General features: G+C 42.0%; 2 protein-coding genes across 2 annotated transcripts in view; one reads left to right on the forward strand and one right to left on the reverse strand.

Annotated features, from left to right (window-relative positions):
* Positions 1-4,927, reverse strand: pvalb5 (parvalbumin 5). Its single transcript, XM_037088464.1, has 6 exons — positions 4,872-4,927; positions 2,733-2,924; positions 2,089-2,165; positions 953-1,085; positions 552-661; positions 1-265 (listed from the first exon to the last, which is right to left on the reverse strand). The coding sequence occupies exons 3-6, from the start codon at positions 2,147-2,149 to the stop codon at positions 243-245; spliced, it is 327 nt and encodes a 108-aa protein (XP_036944359.1). The 5' UTR covers positions 2,150-2,165; positions 2,733-2,924; positions 4,872-4,927; the 3' UTR covers positions 1-242.
* lmtk2 (lemur tyrosine kinase 2) overlaps positions 4,168-18,240 on the forward strand; it is a 27,083-nt gene continuing 13,010 nt past the window's right edge. Inside the window, exons 1-6 of the mRNA XM_037088453.1 lie at positions 4,168-4,688; positions 13,094-13,227; positions 13,403-13,556; positions 14,165-14,241; positions 14,427-14,545; positions 14,831-14,918. Coding sequence (XP_036944348.1) covers positions 4,586-4,688; positions 13,094-13,227; positions 13,403-13,556; positions 14,165-14,241; positions 14,427-14,545; positions 14,831-14,918 — 675 coding nt within the window. The 5' untranslated portion in view covers positions 4,168-4,585. The remainder of the gene's footprint in view (positions 4,689-13,093; positions 13,228-13,402; positions 13,557-14,164; positions 14,242-14,426; positions 14,546-14,830; positions 14,919-18,240) is intronic.

The following is an 18,240-nucleotide window of genomic DNA, read 5'->3' on the forward strand; positions in this document are numbered from 1 at the left end:
TCAAATACATTTATTGATCCATTCCGGGTACCTGATTTATTCAACACAACACACAACTAATATCCAGCTTCAGCCGGCTGTCCACCAAACATCATTATAGTATCACATCAACAGGGAGAGCAGCAGCAGGCAGGTGCAGAATATCTGAGGTTTCTGGTTCCGTCTGGAGAGTCAGGATGTCCGTGAGAAACCCGCCGATCAGAATAGGGAAAGACAATCGTGGGCATGTGTGCTCGTTCTCTTTATTTCAGGATATCGCAGAACTCTGCGGGGGAGAAACAGAAACAGAGGATCCAGTCAGATTCTTATTAAGCACAACAGTGTTCTCCGGGCAAGAAGTTGGTGTCACACAACATTATGGTTAAGCAAGATAACCGAGCAAAAAAAAAAACAGATTATGTTTTGTGCGCTTTCATTGTGTTTTCTTTTGTGTGTGTGTCCTTTTTTTATACTGCAATTTCAGCACTAAGTAATGGACAGCTCCCCTGTACAGACGGCCCTCTCCTCATCTGCAGACGGCTCTTCATTGAGAATGTTTCACATGCACGAACCTTCCAGCCCGATCTTGCCGTCCCCGTCTTTATCGCCCGCAGCCATCAGAGCCTTGGTCTCGGCCACGGTCAGCTCCCTCGCCCCCGGAGAGAAATTCTGCAGGAACAGCCTGATGTTTGCAGCGGAAAGAAAATACCAACGATAAGTTCAACCTTGTATCATTGGGGATTTTTTTAATCTATTTTGGTGGCATTTTCTCCCCCTCTAGGGCTTTTTTTCTGAGCCGCCTTAACCCCACCCCCTCCCCCCATCACTCCCTCACCAGTCTTGTCCCTCATGTGTCACTGACTTCATTCACAGAAGAACGGTGCTTCACTCGCACAGCGACCTCTGCCCGAGGCCAACACCATGGACGTGGATGTAACACACATGCACTCACACTCACACGCCCTATCCTTACTTGAGCTCCTCCTCCTCAATGTAGCCACTCCTGTCTTGGTCCAGGATTGTAAACACTCTTTTCCCATCTGCCTCAGAGGAGCCAGTCAGTCCCACTCGTGCAAAGAATGACTTGAAGTCGAATGTGCCCGGGGCTACAAATGCAGAGAGAGAAAGAGAGAGAAAGAGAGAGAGAGAGGGTGAAGACGGATGTGGGAGCCAGAGGTCGATCGCAGAATGACGAGAAAGCGAGAATGGTGAGGGGCTGAATAGAGATGTTGCATTAACTCACTCGCTCAGATGGCTTGCATTCTTCAACCAGTGACATTTACCAATATACACCCCGTAGCGCATCACTGTTTTATATGGTTATAAGCTATCTGACTATGCTATTGAAACAGTCAAAGCAGACTGAATGTCTCCTGTGGGGTCTGAGGCCGCCCTAAATCTTAAAAGCTTTTTATTTATAAAGTCGTTCTAAGTGGAAATTCTGATCCAGGGTGAGTTTTTGGGTGTAAGATTTTGCACTCTGATTTAAAAATGAATCATCTCGTGTCGAGGGGGAGTCTTTAAAAAGTGTATCCCCCAACCCTGAGCTGACTCATTTCTCCATCACTACTTCCAGTGAATCACAAAAATACTTTGTCCTTTCGCTGATGCACACAAAAATATGAACATACAGCTGACAGAGGTTGAATGTTTTTGTTTCTTTTTTGCCTGAAACATTCCCAGGAGGAGGGGTTTCTTCAGTAAAGGGCATGTAAGCACTGACATTTGATATTCATCAGCGCGGTTGAGCCGTGTTCTTCTTGACATGCAGTCAGATTTGCGAGAGATAAATGTTTAAGTGCTGTGGGATGGGAGGGCGGCTCAGCGTGTGTGATTTTGGTTTTCTCTGTGTGAACACTCAACATAAACACTCTGGTATCCGGGTGGTAACTGCTCTCATGTCACACGGCTGCCTGGTTACCTGCCTGTGCCTGGTTCACAGTGGGGACTTGGGGGCCTATCCCCACTGTGAACAACACATCACACAGGTATCCCCTGTGGGAGTGGGAGTGGATTAAACAACGCCTCTCACTCTCTCTGTCTTCGGACTCACGTTCACCTAAACTATGTATTCATGTCTGCGTGCGAGCGTGTCGCCGTCTGACTCACTTTGACAAGCCTGGACCGCAGCCTTGACATCCTCGTCGCTCAGCATCCCTGCAAATGCCATGGTCCTCTGTAGCTGCCTGAGGGATACAAACACACATGCACGCACGAGAAAAAAAAAAATGCAAAGTGACAGTGGATGAAAACCGGCGCAGGTGTTTTCAGCTGTCAGGTAACAGTTTCTGTCAGATAAGATAGACTGAGCATATTCGTTCCTCTGTGGGTAGTCTTCAGGTACGTCAGAGTCTGAGTTGTACCCTTTATCAGGAGGGCTGTACCATTTTCAGAGTCAGGTAAAACCACACAAACAAAAAAGATACAACTTTCTATTGTGTCCTCCGAGAGAGAAGCAAATGTATTTCATCATATAGCATGGGTTAAATTATGTGCACGGGGATCGAGGTTTGTTTCACAAAATGAAAGATTTTTTTTTCTTCCCCACAGAGAAAGTTATTACAACTTGAGCACAAAAAAAGGGTTGAACGTCCTTTTGATTTGTTTTTTTACCCCCCCCCCCCCCCAAGCACAAGAACTGACATGCTCCAAAGCGCAAACACACACAGATCTGCCAGCTCCCATCACACTGACATCACCGTGCACATGAATTTGCAAAAAGAAAAGAAAAAAAAAAAAAGCCTGGTACTCACCGTGCTTCGGGTTTGGAGGTCTGCGCTCTCTGAGCCTGTGATGTGCTGAGCTCTGCCTCTCTTGCTTTGTGCCAATGAGCCAACGACACTCTCTCGCCGCAGCTTCGTGATCCGGAGCACAAGAAGCAACCTGACGTTATCTGTCCTCAAATCCAGGGAGATTTCCTCCACACTGCTGAAAGCCTCCTCCTCCTTCATCAGTTAATCAGAGCAGATAATTGTCTCACTCATATTGTCATACAACATACAAAAAAGACCATATATTGACATTTCAATCTCATCTTCACACAATGTTCATCCAGTAACGAAAACAACAACATGAATGTGATAAATATTGATTAGTTATGTGATGTTGTTAAAGGTGTACTATTTGGAGAAAACATTTTAATCTCTAATATTTTGACGCCCAAACAAGCTAAATAAACAAACCCATTGTTTTCATCCCTGTGTAAACACACAGCTTCATACTGTTTTACTTTGTTTGTATGTGGTGGACCCTGCCACCTTTCTGGCTTCTAAAGCATTCCGGGGACCTTATTTTCCTCTGAGGACAGCTTGTTCATTGAGTTGTAGAGACTTTCTGAGTTTGTATTAATATCTTGTTTATATTTTAAATATTGAAATTCTGAGTTTGAATTTCTTCCCAAAAACTACATAGTGCTCCTTTAATATCAGTATTAATGATGTCTAGGCATTTTGAAAATAATAATGACACTGTCTGAACACATGAATTGGCAATTGTTATTTTGTAAGCCTTAGCTTTATCTGGAATATTACCATAATTTTTATCTGTTGGTACATTCTTTGCTGAGTTTTAATGACACCATAAAAATGACCAAATATGTGCTATTGCTCGAAAGTCATCAAAACAACATGGAGGCAGGAAAACATAGATGCAAAAATAGTTGACTGTCTTTAATTGGGACAAATCGCCTACAACAGCTTGATTGTTCAAGAGTATCTTCCCTGTTTTTTGGAGCTGTACTGAGTGAAGTTGAGATGCATTTTGTTTTAGTATTCAATCATGGGGAATATGGAGTTTCCTGTAAGTCTACCGAGCAGCAATGATCAGATGAAATCACTACATGAATAACCCCCCCCCTAAAAAAAACCTCACAGGGAATAGATCATGATGCTTGAGCCAGCATCAGTACACCATTAAAATCAGGCTGACCACCAGTCACATCCAGAAATATAAAAATATTTTACACAGACAGGTCGTCTCTGTAATCTGTGTGGCGTGAATCACATGGTTGGCAAGTGACTGGATGTAAAAGGCTTTCTTCAGATTTCATACAAGCACTGGATTTACATGACTGATGATAAAGCTCGAAGCTGATTGGCTCTGTGCGTTTAACATACAGGTATTCCTTGTTGTGATTGGCTTGGGCGCTTGTCAATTATCTGAAGTTGTACGCCTCATTCCGTGATGTGACGTTGTACAGGAACATGGCGCTTTGGGGGAGAGGTGTTTCATGATAGTCAGGGCTATCGATTGATTTACTGTAGATATGTTCAGTTAAATAACACTAAGCTAAACACACCAAATATGATAGGTCGTGAAAGGCGATCGCTCCTTTTGTCTCTATGGACAACGGAACACTATATTTCGTAGCGGTGTTTGCTGTCGTCAGCTGAAACTGTTAGCATTAACATGCTAGCCGAAGCTAGTTAGCTGGCTAACAGCAAGTCGCTAGCGCTAAACAGCCAGAAAATATGCTTCTTTATGTAGCCCACACTGAAGTGAAATAGATGATCAATGATTAAAACACGTTATTTAGCTTCAAATCAGCCATTTACAGTTTAGGACGACGATTCCAATTAGCTAACATTTTGTTAGCTAAGCTAGGAGGATGAAGAGCCGCCATGGATATGTTTTGTTGCTGGCCAGTGGGATTTTTCTATCGGCGTTATGTCTGTGTGAAGGTGCCCCTCTCCTGTATCCTCACAAATCAGGTGAGACAGCTGACTGCAAGCTGATACACGGCTAACCGACTGTTTGTTCACTCACTGAAACTCTTTTCTATCAAGCTGCTTGGCTAGCAGATGTTTCTGTTAGCCTATATTTACCGGGGTAGCTGTTGCTAACCAGCAGCTAAAAGCTAACAACACAACAACCTGACTGCGTTTCATTCTCACTTCCGATGTGCCATTCTTCAGTGTATGGACATTTGCACTGACTACTTTTGTTTTGAGTCTACAGCATAGAAATTCCGCAGTCCGTCTGTAATGTGCTGTTAAATTCAAATAATGAATATAATGGAAAATATCAGCATGTCATCGTCACGATTCAGCTAATTAACATCAACACAGACATTACATTCCCCTACTAAATCCCAGAAACTACTTATTAACCTTGCCTATTTTATTTGTGATTAATGTTTAACACAACTAAACCAGACTCCGGGAAGTTGTGATGTGTCTGAGTTAACCTTTCAGTGGGGTTGGGCCCATCACTGACATTTAACAAAGTTTATGGAACAATGAACTGGATGTTGGCATACCAGCATGGAAACACTGTAATTGTTATGAGATGGACCTTGAATAACCTTTTTGTTGTTGATTCCAGGCATCTTCCCTGCATAACAGGTTTTGTCATGGTCGTAACGCCTGGATTATTTTAGGGTGAATGAAAGTGTTTTCATTGAACAAAATCCTATGCCACATTATAATACACTTGTGTGATTAAAACAAAACAAAACAAAACACTTAATATGTTGATTAAGAGACTCTTGCTCTTGCTTGCTTAGGACAGAATTACAGAATCAGGAGGAAGTTGCCTGTATGACAATTCAATCCCAGCAGATTTATTCGGGAAACCAATGTGAGATTACATTCATTTTTTTGCTTGTGGCTCAACAGGAAACCAAGTGAGGACAGTTTTCACGATTATCAATCACTGAAGATAATTAGGAGTTTTGATTAAACCAAAAATGAATAAATCGGTTCTTGTAGATGAACCCAGTACATCTACAGTCATTTGTTCCAGTGTTAATGTTGTGGATGCCATATGGGCAATTCAGTGAAATGTAGTGGCAGTATGGCCCAAGTGCCTTATCCAAAGTGCAAGAAACTACAATTATTTGATAAAAGTAAAACACATGATTGACATCAGTATCATGAAGTGCTGCAGTGCTGCCCTGGCCTTCAAATGTTGTTCATCAGATGTGGTGCACATACAAGAATGGAGTCATACGTGGGTATGCTGTAGCAAGGGTCGGCAATGTGTAATCATAACACATTCCAAGCTTATCGGCATTAGTCAATGATTAGCAACAGTGATGTTTGCTTATTACAATACAACATACAAGACCATGTTATTTCGGTATGAGCAAGCATTTAATGCTTTTATTACTTAGCAACCTGTTCTTTGCCCCAGTTTCCCAGTTTTTGTTTACCACCACGTAAAGATACAGTATGGTAATACTTATTGTATAAGTTTTGATTTAGATTGCTGCTTGTGAGTAAGATCATAGTTAGAATAATAACTCTGGTTGGTTGGAAAGCAGGTCTTGAAGTGACATGTGCTCTGTTTACACACATCAAACATGGTTAAAGGTTGAGCTTTAACGGAAGTTTTAACTATAGTAACAGCCAGTTGATCGAGTCATGTGTGGTTTGTAAGACAAGGTGGACATTGACCTTAACCCCTCCACTACACTGCTCAGTGATTCAGTGACTACCACACCAGGATTTACTAGATGGTGCTTTAACACCAGCCTCTCCTTTATGTTGCCCCAATCAATGCTTTTGACATTCTGACAGTATATTAACAGACAGTTCATAATTGAAATTGACACAATGCTAGCTTGCAAATACGGATCCTGACAAAGGCAGCCATAAATATTGGCTGCTTCAATTCCCTGGGCTCATCATTTGATCGATGAGTCTCAGTCTAGCAGACAGACAAATCTAAGCTCAACCCAGACATGTCAGCCAGACAATGCCATCCTTCATCCTGCATGAAACTGAAAGCGCAGACATCCACTGTTATGCACGCTGGTGGGTGAAATCTGCAAAAAATGGGTCAGCTCCCCCTCTGAGTGAATGCCTGCTGAAATATGCAGTGGAACCGAAATAAGACCTGGCAGCTCCCTGCCGTATTGGTCCCAAAAACCAGTTGAGTCATTTGGTGGTGCCTGCCAAGTCATAATATGAACCCATGACTCAGATAAGGCCTAACGGAGGAGAACTGATCCCATGTAGAGCTGCCGTGACCCAGCTCCTGTTTGTTCCTATCCGATGCCGCTGCCACCTCTCTGGGAGTCCTGCATCGCCTCAAACCTCTCTGCTCCACTGAAACAGAAGGAAGGTGTTTTTATATAAATATAAATATAAATATAAATATAAATATAAATATATATATATATATATATATATATATATATATATATATATATATATATATATATATATATATATATATATATATATATATATATATATATATATATGTATATATATGTGTGTATATATATATATATTTATATTTATATATATATATATATATATATATATATATATATATATATATATACATATATATATATATATATATATATATATATATATATATATATATATATATATATATATATCTATCTATCTATATATATACATATATATATATACATATACATATACATATACACTATATTACCAAAAGTATTCGCTCACCCATTCAAATGATCAGAATCAGGTGTTCTAATCACTTGGCCTGGCCCCAGGTGTATAAATTCAAGCACTCAGGCATGCAGACTGTGAAACAAGACATTTGTGAAAGAATGGGCCGCTCTCAGGAGCTCAGTGAATTCCAGCGTGGAACTGTCATAGGATGCCACTTGTGCAACAAATCCAGTCGTGAAATTTCCTCGCTCCTAAATATTCCACAGTCAACTGTCAGCTCTATTATAACAAAATGGAAGCGTTTGGGAACAACAGCAACTCAGCCACGAAGTGGTAGGCCACGTAAAGTGACGGAGAGGGGTCAGCGGATGCTGAAGCGCATAGTGCAAAGAGGTCGCCGACTTTCTGCACAGTCAATTGCTAGAAGCTACAAACTTCATGTGACCTTCAGATTAGCCCAAGTACAGTACGCAGAGAGCTTCATGGAATGGGTTTCCATGGCCGAGCAGCTGCAGCCAAGCCACACATCACCAAGTGCAATGCAAGGCGTCGGATGCAATGGTGTAAAGCACGCCGTCACTGGCCTCTAGAGCAGTGGAGACGCGTTCTCTGGAGTGATGAATCACGCTTTTCCATCTGGCAATCTGATGGACGAGTCTGGGTTTGGAGGTTGCCAGGAGAACGGTACATTTCAGATTGCATTGTGCCAACTGTGAAATTTGGTGGAGGAGGAATTATGGTATGGGGTTGTTTTTCAGGAGCTGGGCTTGGCCCCTTAGTTCCAGTGAAAGGAACATTGAATGCTTCAGGATACCAAAACATTTTGGACAATTCCATGCTCCCAACCTTGTGGGAACAGTTTGGAGCGGGCCCCTTCCTCTTCCAACATGACTGTGCACCAGTGCACAAAGCAAGGTCCATAAAGACGTGGATGACAGAGTCTGGTGTGGATGAACTTGACTGGCCTGCACAGAGTCCTGACCTGAACCCGATAGAACACCTTTGGGATGAATTAGAGCGGAGACTGAGAGCCAGGCCTTCTCGACCAACATCAGTGTGTGACCTCACCAATGCGCTTTTGGAAGAATGGTCAAAAATTCCTATAAACACTCTCCTCAACCTTGTGGACAGTCTTCCCAGAAGAGTTGAAGCTGTAATAGCTGCAAAAGGTGGACCGACATCATATTGAATTCTATGAGTTAGGAATGGGATGGCACTTCAGTTCATAGAATGAGTAAAGGCAGGTGAGCGAATACTTTTGGTAATATAGTGTATGTGTTTATTAAAAAAACTGCCTACTATTAACAGCAAATGTTTTCACAGGATTGTTATTAAGTCACGCTTTGGGTTTATAAAAGTCAGTTGTTGTTATCTCCCAACAATTGCTCCTGCTGATGACAGATACTCATTTGGTCCATTATAATTGTAGATGAAGGAAGTGTTTCGTAACAAATAGGCACACAACATATTTTTGATCTGACTGGAACAGAGCTGTTAAGTTTCGCTTATCTTCAGCCCGCTCATGGTCTCATGGAAATTCTTGCCAGTCTAGAATTATGAAATATATGTATTTCATCTGCGGATGGTCTTGCTTGCATGGCTTAAGGAAAGACCCTGTTCAGGGGATTCCCTGACTCAGTTGGATGCTGTGGTGGTGGCGGGGGGAGTGGGCTGGTACATCAGTACAGTGATGCATGTGGTACTTATTGTTTTTATGGAGTTTTGATGTTTACCTAATATGAAGGGTACCTCTAGCTCTGTACCTCAACAGTTCAACTAACAACTCACCACTGTGTGTTAAGCTAATACCTTGAAAGCTTTGCCAGTGGTGTGTCTGGGACCACCACCATGTTTTTGACTTTTGAATACCCATTATGAGAGTGTTTCTTATCTCTTGGCCAAATTTGGCCAGCCATAATATTTTAATCATAATTATTTGTCATAATCTGAGCATGGCAGATGCAACGATGTGCAGGAGGTCAGTCAGTTAAGGGAACTACAGATGTTAGTTTGTGTTTTTCACTCCTATGCGGTGGATGTGTGATCTGTTGTAGTGTTTTCCACCTGGAGACTATGACATGGCAAGTGCTGAATGTATTGTCCAACTCACAACCTTTAGATAATTAAAGATATTGTGTGGTCTGTGTTTATTGCAGATTCAGTCTATCAAGTTGGACTGTGTCAGTTTCACAGCTGTTTCTCCACTTACTGTTCCTCAGAGGAATGTACACATGTATACACTTAATGAGGCCGTATTAGACTTTATAAGGCTTATCGCGTCTCTTGGGATGTCAGTGATAAATTGTAAGATAGGAAACAGTTTAACTTAACAGATGTAAGTACACATCTGCATTTAGAGCTACTTGTACTTGGTCCGCGTTCAGACGATGGACCCATTTAATCTTCACTTCCTCTTCTCATCAATATTTCACCACAGACGCTGTTTCTCCGATGCAATCTTTGGCACAGAGGAGAGGTTTATGGAGGTGAACAGAGATCTTTTAGCAATCAGTAAAACATCAGTGATTCTCATCTTTCAAACCTTTACAGTTAGCATCACATTATCTCTCTAATCGCTTTTCCCGACATAAACATTTCCTCAGAGGTAAGGGAAACAGAACTTGCATCCACTTTTTGCTTTGAGGTTCAGCATGTTTTCTGTGCAGGGAGGAAAACTATCGACATTCAAGACAATTCTAAAAAAAATCAGGATGCAAGAGGCCATATTCAGCCACTCTGTCTATTTTTGTCAGTGATAGCTTGGTGTTCTGTGGTCATGGCTGACACTTCGGATCATATCTAATGCTCCCCGGGGAGATGGAGTGATTGCTGCTCATCTCATCTGCGCTCTGACAGGCTGTGCTGTCTGAATACGCAACTGCTCCATCTGACCAGACCTGACTTGTAGTAAAATCACTGCTCAGCCTGTTGTCAGACTGTCTTTCAGCCTCTACAAGCTCTAATCTCGGATTCATTTCAAGAGAATATTTTATTTAAGATTTAGAGGAAGACAGCACTTGATGTCAGATTAATTAAATCACTTCTGCACTAGAGCTTCGGTGCTGAGGCTCGGCCTGTCACCCATAAAAATGGCATGGTTGTTGGTGTAGCCTTTGTCAGCGTGAATAAATGATAAAGCATTGTTTATGCGTACAAAACAACATACATCCACAATAGTTTTTTTTTGTTTTTTCGGAGATCCGTGCACACTGAAATGCCAGCACCATAGCGATTGCTAAATCTGTTCGTCCTTCTCCTGTTTCTTTTGACAACAACAATATTCAGCATCTGGTAAGTGTGTGACAGACACATCCCAGATGCTTTGCTTGGTGTCAGGCAGTTTAATAACGCAGTGTGCACTGTTGAGATGTTCTGCATCTGCATGTGTGTAAAATAAAGTAAAGCTGGTTGTGAGAGGATGGTTAGCACACAGTTACCACGTCCATGTCATGTGGCCCACCCAGTGCAATCTGCTCACTGCACTGGTCAAAAAAAAAACAAACTCTCTTCCTTCACTGGTCTTTTTTTCATCAGGCACTGTGCCCTTTTGCCCCTTCCTCTCCCTTGTCTTTGTCTGCCCTCACCTCTGGTTGGGAAGCAAAAAAGTAAGTTTTGTTTTTCTTCTCCCCCTTAATCACAAGGCACTCTTACGGTGCACACACAAACCATTGCCACTTTTGTCTACAACCTGCAACCTAAGCATAAATGCAGATTAAAGATAGCACCTCTATAATGGGATAAGCTATCCAAACGGACTTGAGAACAACAGAAAATTAAATTCTTGCTGATCATTGCAGGACCAGGCAGTTTCAGAGCAAACATATGGCATCATTTGGATGAGCCTGCACTACAAGGTGCCACCATTTTTAGATTATTCCCAGCCGGATGAGTTTATATAATGACAAACGTGTCAAAATGGAGATAAAAAGTTTTGTTTTCATATTTACTGGCTAAGCGTAGACTGATTGGCCTTGGTCTGTTCTTTTTCCCCTTCATGCAAGAGTGTGAAAACATGGAACAGCTAGAGGTAGGTTTGTCGTTTGGGGGTATTCAGCACCCGCTCTCATCTGCTGGGAATTTGTGGTTGAGCAGAAGGAGACTCAGGAGGTGCTGATGTCCCCTGCAGCAGACAGGATGTACCTGACAAGCTGCGACCAGTGGGAGACAGAATAAACACAGCAGGGAGAACGGGGAGGAGAGTCTCCCACAAATTCTCACTTGGCTTTCAGTACACACAAACGCACAGTCGGGCACAAACACACACTGCGCCATGTCAAGATGCAGTGGGCTGAGATAATGTTTGCATTTATTACAATGTGATGCCACATTGTGAAGTTGCAAAAAGTGGTCACACTTTTGAAATGAGCAAAGACCTTTTTAGACATGGTGACAAGCAGGTGCGGCAATGTATCGATAGTATACTGTTATTGTGATATGAGATTATATTATTATATATATCAGATTAGAGGCCATATTTCCCAGCCCAGGCGCTGGCTCACAAGAGCCTGATGGCATTTTTTAGACATTTTCTTTTAGAAACAACGCTATGTCTACCACCAATCTGCCTGTGTAGCATCCTTTGGTTATAGATGATACAGATTAATTAAATTTGATATATCATTGGCTGATTTCAAAATAAAAGCTGCGATGTATACTGTTTTGCAGCCTACTTCAGCCCACTTTTATTTCTTGTGGTAGCACATTATCTTTTTTTTTTTTTTTTTAACAAAAATACATTACAGAAGCTTTAATTGTTAGTGTTTTGTGTGTGGAAAAAAAATAACAAAAAATACTTCAATGAGGAAAATAATATTTTAATGTATATAATTATATTAAAATACAAGTAACTGACTCTGACTTTGTGTCAAACATAATGAGTTAAAACAGTTTTCTAATCTAAGCAAGCCCAACAATTTTCACGTATTAATGATTGTTAAGGCCGCCGGCTGTCGGTTAAAGAAATTGCTACAAATCTGCATCCCTAAACACGGACCATGTCGGGAGAAGTAGTCTTCATAAATACCAAAGTCTGCCTCGTGCAGCAAAACAAGTTTTCTAAGCTCCTGGTTAAGATTAGGCTAAGGGTTTGGGTTATGCTGTTTAGCTGCTCAGTGAATGAAAGCCGGTGTAAACCTGTGTGTGTTTGTGTGTTTGTCAGCATCGGTGTAGTAAGAGCAGCGACTAAGCAGCACAGTGGGTGGGGGTTGCAAGGCTACCGTCAGCCCTGACACTTGAAATGCTGTGACAGCACCATCCTCACTGGAGCGGGCCCACACCTTCTGTCATCGCTGCTGCACCATCAGCTTATCAACCAGTGGAAACCCCCACAGCTGTCTGAATGGAAGATTAGGGGTTGAAGTTGGTCTGGAGAGTCACATCATGCTTGTGTATATTGTAAAAAAAAAAAATCACAGTTTTGACTCCTCATAGCAAAATTACTGTCTTTCACAGTGTTACAGCTTTGTATTTCCTCCCTCTGCAGAGGCGTTGCTGGTGAAAGAGAGCAGGAAGCTCAAGAAGTTGCATTTTAAGAGCGCTGCAGTTTATTTTTATTGTTAAGTGTTTGTTGTGGGTGGATTTAGTAGAACAACCATGCCACCCGAAGTCTGCTGTATTACTGTCAAACACACCCAGCGTTTAATGCTCATGACAAGGCTTTCGTTCTCCTCCAAATTAATTTTGAAGCACAGCTATAAATGATTCAGCATGGTTTCTGTCCGTTTTTCTCATTTCAGGTGGAAGCACAGGCGACACGCTGTCTGTGTCTCTCTACCTGTCCCTGGTGGTGTCCCTGACGGCGCTTGTGGCCTTGGTGGTGTTGCTAGTGAACTGTGTGACCTGCTGCAAGGAGAGGGAGATCAACTTCAAGGTGAGAGTCCCGGCAGGCAGCTATCCAGACAGACATGGCTCCACCTGGGCCCATGTGGGCCACACCTAATGAATATAGAGTTGGGTTGTAGCAAAATGGAAGGTGTCTGTGAATTCAGTCTCTGTTGTGAAACAAGCCAGTTTACATCCACTCTTGATTTTCGTTGTCGATTTAGGAGTTCGAGGACCACTTCGATGATGAGATCGACTTCACTCCACCGGCAGAGGACACTCCCTCTATGCAGTCCCCAGCTGAGGTGTACACCCTCGCTGTGTCCCCTGTGCCTCTGCCTGGACCCCCACACCTCCAACCTCCTGCCCGCATCACAGGTCAGACGCATTCACACCCACAGAAAAACAGATTAATGGCGTGTCAAAACATGCACTTTTACTCTACATATTACTTATGTACATATATATACTTGACATACATGTACAAATATCAGATTTATAACGTTTTTGAATTACAAGATATTTTTTTGTCTGAGGTTCCTTTTCTCTGTTATTGTAATTTTTAGATTAAGAAAGAAATGATTTGTAAACATAAAGACCATTGAAAATATATGGAAGATTGGTTTGTTTCTTGCGATTGGCACTGTATAGTCTATAATGATGAGTTACTAGAACGGAGACTGGGAAATAATATAATGATTTTATTATTCATTACTAGTAATTACCTTGTCGTTGTCAGGTACAGTGATCATCAAAGATTGAGTAGTCATCAAGAAATCCCTCATTGATCCCTCATCCTGATTAGGACAAGTATCTACTTAGTTTTGTGGAAATAATCATCTTCTTCTCCTTATCATTAAGTAATGAGGGACTACGTAGTAACTAATCGGTGTGACTTATCACATTTTTGTGTACTTGAAAATGAAATCACCACACTTAGGATCAACACCTGCTATGTTAACATTGTTTTGTTGATTGGTTCACAGAGGGATCCGCAGGCTTGCAGGTAGCACGTCACACTCTGAGTTACATCCAAGAGATCGGCAATGGCTGGTTTGGTCAGGTAAGATTTGTTTCCTTTTAATGTACAAGTTTGCCACCTTTCCAAAAAATGTTAATCTTTTCAAGGTCTCTTGCCTTTTGTCAGTGTTTTTCTCTGCAGTTGCTGGGAAATAATGGACCTATTTTTACCATCTGGCCCGTTTCTCTGTCTCCCGTCAAGTCTTAAAAGTTTGTATGCATTAACAGGTTCTTCTGAGTGAAATCTACACAGATCCAGGTGGAGCCAGGGTGGTGGTGAAAGAGTTAAAAGCTAATGCAAGTGCCAAGGAGCAGAATGATTTCCTGCAGCAGGGGGATCCATACAGGTAAACAATGTAACTCCATTCACTGGATACTATTATTATTATTCAGATGTTTTGAATCTGCAGTTCAGATGCTTGATATTCGATTGAGTAATGGTAGTGTTTTGATTATGTGTTTGGAAGGACATCAGTGCAGTGCTTGTGGACAGAAATAGCCATGACATCACAGTAATGTTAGCAGCACCCTCTGCCTTTCCTCTAATCTCCTCACAAACCTTACTGATATTGTTGTAAGGAAATATGTAAAAAGATTTTTGCAGTCCTAATTAACATTAGCTGTCTTTACAGAGTGCTGCAGCACCCGAACATCCTCCAGTGCCTGGGACAGTGTGTTGAGGCCATTCCCTTCTTGCTTGTCTTTGAGTACTGTGAAATGGTGAGTGGCCACCTGCTCTACTGAGTGTCATTTATGGGCACAAATTAATGCTCAAACAAATGTTGATCGTTAAAGAATTTTTAGTTGCACCTAAAAGGAGCAACTTTACAATGAACGTTGAATGAAATCATGTATTGTGTATCTGCAATGTGTACTCTTATTATTTGTGTACAAGTGTGGAGGGGCTGAGGGATCGTCTGCTTACTGCTTGACATCTCGGTCATCGTTCACTTAGAAGGCTTCATTAATTGAGAAATCTGAGAATTAGCTCTCGCCAGTCTGTTAAGCTCACAAATTCAGAGGGCAAGACCCCTTTAAATACTGTCCAGCAAGCACGAACAGCTGATCCTCCCTGCTGACCATCAGGACAGAGAGCCTACTATCTCAATCCCAAATTAGCCCTTTCTGTTCCTCTTCACATTTTGAAGTGACTCACGCTCTATCACGACAGCCGATTTATTAACTGTTTCTCTATCTGTTCTGGGTGGGCCGGGGGAGCTCCCTCCCTTCCTCCGCTCCCCTCCTCCTGCCTGAACTCGCATAGCTAGTCTAAGCTTGGGACTTCTCACATTCCCACCTCACCCAGTAAAGCAACAGGCTCCATTTACGCTCCTCTAGTGTCAGCTCCGCCAGTTGCTGTGTTTGTGCATTTTTATGGGTTGCACCTTGTGTATGTAGGAGACTGTTGAACTCAGTCTAAGGTAAACTAAGCCGTTCCCAAAGAAAACCTATGGGGTGACAAATGCATTAAGGAGCTAAAAATGTACTCTGACTTAGATTCTGTTTGATTAGTAATCAAGGAAACAGGAGCCACTGCACATTTTAATGCAGTCCAGCTGGTTGTAAGACTCAGGAAGAGATGCTGATTAAATATTTTAGGCTATAGTTTGTTGTTTGTTTCATAAAATTATATTGAAAAGTGTTTATAATCCCAGAACGGCTGCAAAAATATGACAGTAATACGTCTTTTAATGTTATGAGCAGCTAAAGATCCAGATATTACTGGTAGAATCTAAAACAGAGCTAAAAGAGAGTGAATATTAGACTTGAGTTCACCAAGTTTACCATATCAACTTATAAACCTTGTTAACTACTTGTTTTCACTGCCCCAAGGTGGCCCATGTTTTACAGTTTTAATATATAATGTTTTTTTATTCTCATCTTACTCTATTAGATATTGAAAAAATGACACTTTCTCACTATACCTGATGTCTTGATATTAGTCTGACAAACAGCCTCCGAGTATAAGATTTAAAATGAAAACCAACCAGCAACACTCGTAACTGCAGCCTCAAAAATAACCCGAGATGATTAAACCACTAATGTCAACAACCAGTCAGTCAGTACGCAGGCTTTACTTGTCATCTCTACGTGGCTCTTCTGTTTAATCAGATGACCCTTGCCCTACTCGGGCAGTGATAAATCTTGTGTGTGTGTCCACCTGAAGGATTCGGACCCAGGTTCACAAGAGATGCACAGTTCCAGCTATTATCTGCTTTGTGTGTCCAGGATTCAGGTTGTGATTTATTTGTGGTAATGATCAATGAGTTGGCCGTACCTGAGCTATAAACTTTGATTTCACAGTAGTTTTAGAAGCAAGTTAGAATCTGTTTTCGCAGCGTCATTTTCATTTCTGCTCCTTGGATGTTGAGCCGCATTTTGTTAGCTTGCAGGAAGAAGGAAATGCATTTCTGCTGCTTAGGTGACACATACACTCTGAGTAACTCCACCCCCACCTTGCCTTCCCACTTCTATGACCTGGTAACGCTTCCAGCAGGGTCCGGTTTGGCTCGTGTTGCCAGACATTGCATAACTTCATTGGGCCGGTGTATTGTCAGCTGCCCAAGCCTGGCCCGTGTCCTGGCATTGTGGTCTTGCCCAGTCGGCTCTTGTATCGTCTCTGACGGGATGGAAATAAGTCAAGGTGAATGACTTATCACAAGCGTATGTGATTCATTAGTGCAGCTAGCGTGATGTGGACCTGGTCCTGTTTGTTGAAGGTGATAATGTGTGAGGGTAGCACAACTGAGTGATGTCCATGCTTGTTATTCCTCTGTGGATAAAGACTTTTGAGGGCTTCATCCAAGTGGGATATTGTCTTACACAATGCGTGTTTTCACCACTTGAAACTTCAAAATAGTACTTGCTTCACATGAGAGGAAAAAAAGTTAAAGACGGTCATCAATAATCCAGGCTGTTTCAGTCATCCCGCCTTTTTACCAAAACATGAAATATGACACTGCAGCGGCGCAGTGGACAAGATGTATCCCAAAAAGCCAGCGTAAAGCGACAGGCTGATGATTGATGGTGGTTTTTCTGTCCTGTATCACCCGTGCCGGGTAACCCTGACTCAAAGCATTTTAGACATCAAAATACATCAAGCAACTGGTGTAGGGGCCACAGAATGTCACATACCATAGTGTGAGTGACAGCTTCTAATGCATGGATCTCCTTCCTGGTGCCAGGCCAGGATGTTTTTCAGACCCTTCTCTGGTTCAGGGTCTCAGACATGAGCCAGCTGACTTTTGGCTTTTGAAAGACGTTGATCTGCGTCATTTATTACGCGCGTTAAAGCAGCAATCCTCATGGTGTAATGAAAGCGCTCTTTCTGTCATGGCATTTATTAAGTTATACTTAAGTGACCATACTTTGCCAACAGGCATATTGAGCATTATGATAATTTGCCTTGTGGGTAAAGTTGTCCTTATCTGGTTGGTGTCCTTCTTGATTTGTTTAGGCTAATTGGCTTTATTAATCTTGCACATTCTTTGAAATAGAGTTGATCTAATAATGAAGGTTGGTTAAACTGTGGCTAACCATATTGGCTAAATTGCACCTTTTAAGTGCTTTATCCTGATTTTCTTTTGATGGCCTACTTGCTCTCTTTAGCTTACAAGCTAATAGTAATCAGAACACAGGCTGCTTCTCGTATCCACTTATTTACATAACTCGATCATGAGGTGGTTGAGTCAGACATGAATCTTGTTTATTAACGGGTCAGACATGAGGCCTAATTGTTTTGGCCTTTCACAGTTAATGTTGTTTCATTAACAGCGTTGGATCCTCCCCTTGAAACCCAGACCAAATCACCTGCTGCAGAGCCTTCACAAATGAAGACAGGCAGGGATGGTATCGCTTACCATACATTTAATATAGCTCTTCTCTGAAGACTGCTTCTCCGAGGTGTGTGTGTGTGTGTGTGTGTGTGTGTGTGTGTGTGTGTGTGTGCGTGTGTGCGTGTGTGCGTGTGTGCGTGCAGGGGTGAATTTGGTTGAAGCAAGCAATGCTGCTTACATAAGATGAGCAATCTAAGCTGCTTGTA

This window comes from Acanthopagrus latus, chromosome 23, assembly GCF_904848185.1.
Source record: "Acanthopagrus latus isolate v.2019 chromosome 23, fAcaLat1.1, whole genome shotgun sequence".
NCBI classification, from domain to species: Eukaryota; Metazoa; Chordata; class Actinopteri; order Spariformes; family Sparidae; genus Acanthopagrus; species Acanthopagrus latus.

Coding starts and splice junctions, on each gene's coding strand:
- pvalb5 (XM_037088464.1), bottom strand. CDS start 2,149: ATGGCATTTGCAGGGATGCTGAGCGACGAGGATGTCAAGGCTGCGGTC. Junction 1,086..2,088: donor TGCGGTCCAGGCTTGTCAAA/GTGAGTCAGACG, acceptor CTGCATTTGTAG/CCCCGGGCACATTCGACTTC. Junction 662..952: donor ATTGAGGAGGAGGAGCTCAA/GTAAGGATAGGG, acceptor TGCAAACATCAG/GCTGTTCCTGCAGAATTTCT.